General features: G+C 35.3%; 1 protein-coding gene across 1 annotated transcript; it reads right to left on the reverse strand.

Moving 5' to 3' along the window:
- Positions 1–714: 714 nt before the first annotated feature.
- LOC132043138 (AT-hook motif nuclear-localized protein 1-like) lies at positions 715–7,322 on the reverse strand. Its single transcript, XM_059433625.1, has 6 exons — positions 6,963–7,322; positions 6,372–6,866; positions 2,905–2,972; positions 2,659–2,790; positions 1,465–1,626; positions 715–1,297 (listed from the first exon to the last, which is right to left on the reverse strand). Exons 2-6 carry the CDS (start codon positions 6,793–6,795, stop codon positions 1,061–1,063), a joined length of 1,023 nt encoding a protein of 340 aa, XP_059289608.1. The 5' UTR covers positions 6,796–6,866; positions 6,963–7,322; the 3' UTR covers positions 715–1,060.
- Positions 7,323–7,980: the final 658 nt, after the last annotated feature.

Genomic DNA, 7,980 nt, shown 5'->3' on the forward strand with positions numbered 1-7,980 from the left:
TTTCCATATTAGTTGGCTACTTAATTTGGATAAATTGAGCCACTAGTTTCTTCTTCTTCTTCTTCCCTTTTTTTTTTTTTTTTTTTTTATGTCTTTTTTGGGGCTGAGCGCCTTTACCCTTAGATTTTGTAGTATCAATGTTTGATTATAATTGCTCCTGTAAGATTAATATAGAACCAGAGTATCAACTTAAACAGTCAAACCAAAAAGATGAGGTTCCCAGATTTGCTTAAGCCAAGCCTGGTGAATTAATTAACAAGATATATTTTGATGGCTTTGCCATGGATATTCTTTTGACTACTTCTGACGTCGTGCTCTACTTTATCTCATTCGCGTGATGATTGATACTTTAAGACCAAAAGGCTTTCATGTCGTTCGCAATAAATGACACTCTTTTCTTTCAAGTTCATTCCAAAAGATTTGACGCTGGTCTTTATTTTTTAACTACTTACTTTTAACATTCCATCTTTCCCTTAATGAAATACTCTGCGAGTAATGACATAACATCTTTTAAGACTGCAAAATACTAGTGATACGTTTAGCTTTTGCGTCAAAGATCGTCATATAAAGTATGACAAGGGAGTAGACTAGAGCGTCTCATCTGTAATCTCGTATGAGCACTTTTCCCTTGTATCTGCATTCTATAAATGTTTAATCTCAATACTTAGTATGATTAAGCGAAATTACTGGCCAAGATAACCGTGAGGGCAAAAATACCAGTTCCAAAGAGCCAACGCCGCCAAATATTAGTCACGAGGGCAACTGCAGCAGTTCACATGCATTGCAATGAAGAGACAAGGGCTTACATTTGCTAAAACTAGAAAGAAAACCTTACCTACGAATGAAATTATTTTTGGGGCCATTATTCATCTACAATTCTAATATGAGACGACAGATGGGAAGGAAAAAGAAAACTTTCTAGAAAACTAGTTAAAATTACTAAACAGACCTCACCGAAATGGAAACAACAAATAGGAGTGAGATGGATCAATAGGAAGTGAATGATATGCAGCTCGTGGTTCACCTTTAACTGGTAAGCTCCATTTTTTTTTACTAAACCCTAAGCAGGCAGAGATACATTGATGTCAGCAGGCTTATTCCTCGAGTCGGGGGCCAACGATGACCAGTTATCTGCATGGAAGGAAGAATACGATGGTACTGTTTGTTTTGCTGATGAGTGATTCGAGTTTTCCATCTCTGTACTCGGTTGAGGAACAGCAGCAGTTATGCACTCGGGCTTGTTTTTTTTGGTCGTCTGCTCGTGCTGATTTCCAGCAAGGAAGCTGCCCACAACAATCTGATTCATAGCAACAAAGAGAAATATGCTAACTATTATAACTGAAAAACCACTGTGTTGGAAGTAATACAATAATTTGTTCACAAGATTATTACATCTATTTGTCGTATAAGCACAATGTCATTCCTATTGCGTAAATAGCACACTGAATAAGGGAGAACCAATACCTGCACAGGACCGGCAGCTACCAATAGACCGGCAACTCCACCACCAATGACACGTCCATCGGGGCTTGCTAGAGACACGCTCATCCCACCTGATCTGTTTCTCATTCCTCCAGTCTCCGTTTGCATAAAAGATCCAGTCAAGGATAGTATCTCAAACCGGCCCTATAGGACGAATGGGAAGTGGAAGTTTATATTGAAATGTCAAGCATAGACAATAAACAGACAGAAATCATGTTATCTGTAATGCCAATCACAAACTGATTCGAGGGACTTGGATAATACCTTAGTTAACATTGTACATGGTCCACACAAAAGCCATTGACAGAATGAGAACACAAGTTTTAAGGTAACAAAAGCACCATGCCTTAAAATGAAAGAAATTTACCAATAAGATCAATTTCCTAATGTCATTATTCTTGCAACAAATAATATCCCTACCCTTAATGTGATTATTCTTCACCAAATAAGATCAATGCCCTCAATCTGATTAGTCTTTCACATGATCAGAGAAAATCTATTACTTTCCAACCTATATTTAAGTGACTACTGAGCTGAGGGTCTATCAGAAAATGTGCCTCCCTACCCCACAAAGATAGGGGAAAGGTCTGCGTACATCCTACCCTCCCTAGATCCCCGAGACGGATCTAGGATTTTAAGTTTGTGGGTTCCCAATAAAATAAACTAATATGCAATAATATTTGCACAAAAAGACTCCAAGGGAAATAGATCCCGCGTAAAAAACGCGGACACAGAAACAGGGTTCCTTCGTTACCGCTGAGCCAACAGCTCCTTTTAGTAATGGATTCCCAACTAGCAATTTCTTATATAACTACCGGACTCTCAATATAAATACATGGTTCGGGTTATCAGGTGTGGGTTCCCCGGAACCCACAGCCGATACCCTGGATCCGCCCTTGCCAGACCCCACTTGTGGGAATACACTGGGTATGTTGTTGTTGTATTTAAGCGACTACAGTGGCTAAATATTTCATCAAGACACCAATAACTTTTCCTAACACTTGATTACCAAAGTTGCAGAGTACTACATCATTAGATAGGCCAGGAAAGAACACCACATAATGGAGCCTCACACGTAGAAGCAATTATCAAATGTTTATGGCTCTTCAAAAATGATATGAAACAACATATATATATATATAACTATAGCAAGAGAAACGTAACGAGATGCAGCACCTCATATGTCAATGTACCACCAGAAGAGTCTGGTTGACGAAGTGTGACACTGGAAATTACACCATTTGCTGATAGAATACATATTGCTCGAGGCCCTTGTTGAGAGAATGATATAACCTTCATGGTAACATCCTAAAAATTTACCAAAAAATATGAGCAATTTGTTATTGAGATGTATTGGCAAATAGCCAAGTCACCCTTCTCTGATAAGGCTGCCATAGATACTAGCTACAGCTAACAGTTTACCTCTCCAGTATTAACAGTGATAATATGGGGCGTAAAATTAGCACCAACCGAGCATGAAACCCATTCACCTACAAAAAGGACTTAGTATTAGTAATGTAAAATGAACCTTCAGATATACCGATATTCAACTACAGAACCATATTTCATGTCCAGATGGGGAAAAGAAAATGGATTTCGCGTTCTCTTTTCTATAAGATAAGAAAATTCTCATTAATGAACTGAAATATTACCACATGATGCAATCATGAATTACCAAGTCAACTGGTTTTCGATGGAGTAAGTCATGCCCAAACAAAACACAGCCACCCCATCCAACAAAACGGGAAAAAGAAAAAAGAGAGTAATTATTGAAAAAGAAAAAAAGAGAGTAGTAACTATTTAAGTAATTTTAACTACTTTCAAATATTTGTGCACATAAAATTATGCTTATGATAATTTTAGAATATTATCTGCAACCTCTGCCAAAGATAAAAAGGGAAAATAGGAAAGACAAGAAAATAGCATCTAGTGAATTGGTGATGAATAACATACAAGGCAGTTCCTTACATAGGAGTTTAGGTCACATGAAATTATGATAATTTCCAAATTACTGGGATTTAATCATGATACAACAATCATTACCAAAACCTTGTACAATTAACTTAGAAATGAATAAAGAATCTAGATACGTTCAAACAGACCTCAATTTGGAGTATATGGATCATATTCTTCAAGTTTGACCTGATTCTTGAATCTCATGATAAATTTGATAGAATTAAGTTATTAACTCAAGCATGGAATCAAAACGTCGAAAAACTCATAAGAAGCCTTTCTAAATCTTTTCGCTGACTTGGCAGATGAATATCTTAATGGTATTGTTATCTGAACTATGTGATGTGTTACTGCTAACTAAACTGTGAGAAGTGTTCTGCTTATTTAACATGTCAGCGGACCCGGATTAAGTCAGTTGGATTGGACTGATAACTAAATTCATAGTACGTGGGAGGCGTGGAGTAGATGGATTGTTGGACTTGAGCTCTTTGGCTGGATTGTGTAAACACATGAAGAACAATTTCTTTTTATAACTGAAAAATCCCAGATGAGTTAACTGGATTGGGGGAGTAAGGACCTGTCTCATTATCCTACTCCCACTTAAATACCAGGTTTTGTGTCAGTGGCAGAGTTAACACACGTGACGTGCACCCACCAATCACACTCTGGATACATCCTTACAGCTGAACCAAAACCCTGAAGGCCACGTGAATAGAAATTTTGGCAACAATTTACATTTTTGTATTCATCTCGATAAAATGAAATTCTAGTGTGGTCAACCAATAGATGGTGACTAGATAGGCATGTTTGTCAAAATAGCTGCGACAAGATGGACAATGCATAAAAAGAGAATCTCATTGAGAGAGATGGAAACAAGACAGTGATCGCAAGATAAATTAGATATCTATGGAAAAAATAACGATATAGAGGGCAACTGAAAAGGAGGCTCGACCTTTGGGGGGGAGGGGGGGAGTGGCGGGCAAAAAATTGAGTTGTAAGCGCATGACTTAAGCCGCTCTCTAGTGTAGCGAATCCTCGGGTACCTTCTATAGTATGAAAAAGTTCTGATAGCATATAAAGTCAAAAAAGAAGAAAGACAACTCATACTCCCCGTTTCAATTTGTTCCTCTTGGTTACTATTTGGACGGTCAAAGGATATTTTCTTTGACTATAATTGTTTCAAATACTTTCTAAATATTACATTGTTAACTATTGTGATTTATACTCTCTCCGTCCCAAAAAGATTGTCTTAGTTTGACTTGCCACGGAGTTTAAGAAATAAAGGGAGACTTTTAAAGTGTATGGTCCAAAACAAGCCTTAAATATTTGTGTGGCTGTAAATCATCTCATAAAGTTAAATGTTTCTAAATAGAGAAATGTGCCAATCTTTTTGGGACAAACAAATAAGGAAAGTAAGACAATCTTTTTGGGACGGAGGGAGTAGTACTTTTTATGTAGTTTCTAAATATGTAAGTTTTATTCAAAAATCATTGAAGATTCTATATTCGAATTCACCCTGAACATTACTTAGTTTGACCATCGTACTCTGAATCAAGCCACATAAATTGAAACAGAGGGAGTATTAAATTAATGATGAAATACGATAGCAGGGCTCCTTATATTGAAGATCCAGGTTATACTCCCCCAGCGGAAAAAGAAGAGAGATAACTCATTAAATTAATGAAGAGATAAAATAGCTATATAGGAGTTCCAAAAAGATGGCTGGGTTGGAAGTTTAAGAGTCAACATATCTAACTTTTTGCATGTGAACACAGATAAAGGATTCTTAATTGTTTGAAATAAAATTTAGATATTACAAAATTACATACCAAGAACTACAAAACATATTCTTTTTATAGTTACAGATGTGGAAAAATTGTATTCAAGGGAAAAAATGTTTTGGCTCCCCAAACAACAGCAGTGACATAATTCTTGGGACAAAGGGCATGGAAAAAAAAAATCTGTTTATTCAAGTAAGGAACTTCCAGAAACTTTAGTTGCTTAAAAGTCGCACTAGGAAGTAAAAGTCACTGAACCATCAGGTTAAAAATGTCGCTTAAAATAACTCCTTTCCTTTATAAGCAGTAGATTATGGAGATTAGAGGTCGAGACTAACCCTGCAGTTTATCTATTAGCAGTAGATTAGTAAGTGTACTTGTTTAATTTATTCTATTACTATCAGGAACCAAATTTAGAAAATCAACTTCGACAGTTACACTTATGTCCAAGTGACACCTATAATTTCAAGATTCCCTATTTCTCAGAGGAACCCAAAAATCCCACCTGACTATCAGAACTACACCTTTGACATCAGCTTATCATAGTTTGCAGCATCTATTCACAGGTCCCACGTCTACAAACACACACACTAAAGTCCAAACACCAAACACTAATTCCACAATAAAAACATATCAAAAGACATACTCTCTCCGTCCCAATTTATGTCTAGGTGTTTGACTCATCACAGTGTTTAAGAATAAAAGACTTTTGAAACTTGTGATCTAACACAAGCCATGTATATTTGTGTGGCTATAAGTATCTTATTAAAGATAAAACGAGAATTTTAAAGTGAAAATTGTTACTCCCTCTGTTTCAATTTATTTGCCATACTTTCCTTTTTAATCAGTTTAAAAAAGAATGTGTCTTTCTTAATTTGAAAACACTTTAATTTCAATATCTCACCTATCATATTTAAGACCATGAGATTTAAAGACATTTTAATACATTATACATATTTTTAGTTTAAGACTAAAAATTTCAAAAGTATTCTTTTTACTCTCTTAAAATCCGTGTCAAATCAAACTATAGGACAAACAAAAAGTCATTCTTGTTTTAACTAATTAAAAAGGAAAGAGTGACACGGGACCTAAAACTTCTGAACATAACTAAGCAGAATAAAGACATGCAAAAGACATCTTTCTTTTTTTTATGTTTACCTGAATTATCAACATCAAGTTTAGGCTGATACACCTTAACAGCTGACCCAACTGGCCGTACTTTCCCCCGTTTCTCCGACGAAAAATCAATGACCGGTGACGGTGCAGCCGATGAAATAGGCTTAGGAGAAATAATAGGCTTAGCAACTGACCCATCAGGTCCATACTTTCTTGGTCTACCTCGCTTTTTCTTCAAGCTAGTCACTGTTAAAGCAGCAGCAGCAGCAGCAGCTGTAGTAACTGCCGATCCAGGTGATACACCCACACCCAAACCCACCTGGGGTGGTACTGCTGGTTGAGCTGATCCAGTCAGAGTGACATGTGTAGGATTGTCAGTGGTCCTTGGTGCCACGTGGTAGTCTGATGGAGCATCTGAACCCACTACTGTTACTCCACTGCTACTCATATTTTCCCTTCCTTCCATTATAACCAAATATGAAAAATTCACTAACAAAAAAGAAAAAGAAAAAAATCCCTTCCTTTCCTTCCTACTTCCTGTATATCAAACATCAAAAATAAAAATATTAGAAAAAGATACTGAAAAATACAAATAAAATGAAGCTTAAATTCTGCTGAAGTTTGAAGTCTTACCAGGTTCAACTACAAATATTGTTTGGAAAAAAAACACCCAAAGCAACTAATGGCAACGATCAGGAAATTTTTACAAAATTCTACAGCTATTTTTCAGAAATAAAGAGTGAAATTAAAGGAAAAATATTGAACTATGAGAAAATGTGAAAAACATGAAGTTTTGAGGAGTTAAGAAAGATAATTTGAGTTCCTATTTTTCCTCAGATTGTCCGAGACGTAATTAAAGGAAAAAATAATAAAGATGGGAAAAGAAATTAGTATTAAAATATTTGGTTAATACTAATATTTAATTATTGGAAAAGAGGAGATTATGTATTTTGTTTAAGAAAATGGTTTGGAGTCCGGTAGAAAAAGAGAAATTGTAGTTGGGAAAAGTGAAATTAGGTTGCCAATGCATGAAGACAACCTGATGTCTTTTTTATATTTTTGAAAAAAAAGGGAAGAAAGAGAAATAAATTAAGTAGTAAAGTAAACATTACACATGTAGTTTTATTTTATCTATATCATTAATAATTACAATTAGTAAACGCTTTCTTTGTCGCAAATACAGACAAAATTGTACGAATATGAAAATGAAACTTGAAAAATGTAAATAAGAGGAAAATTTAATTCGTTTTATCTTTCTCTTTTATGAATATCCTCTGTTTTTTTCCGGTTTCTGGTTATTGCTAAATAGTAAATACTGCTGCTGCTGCTACTTTTTATGTAAAACTTTGTCAATTAACCTTTACTAATTTTCAATGAAGAGCAGTGGCATTGCCATATTACATCATACTCCTAGCTATTAGAGTAAGTGACTGCAAAGAATCCCTTGTCGTTTTCTTTAAGAAGGTATAATATAGCATTTTTATTCCTAAATTATAGGTATATTCTGATTTTAGTCACTGCACATCTAACCTTAAGCTAATTGAAATATATGTTTTAGTCCTTTTATATAAGAACTATGTTGTATTTGAACTACTTTGAGAATTATATTACCGTCAAATATGCAGTAACAAATACAAGCTTAACATAACTA

Source organism: Lycium ferocissimum, unplaced genomic scaffold (genome assembly GCF_029784015.1).
Source record: "Lycium ferocissimum isolate CSIRO_LF1 unplaced genomic scaffold, AGI_CSIRO_Lferr_CH_V1 ctg215, whole genome shotgun sequence".
NCBI lineage: Eukaryota > Viridiplantae > Streptophyta > Magnoliopsida > Solanales > Solanaceae > Lycium > Lycium ferocissimum.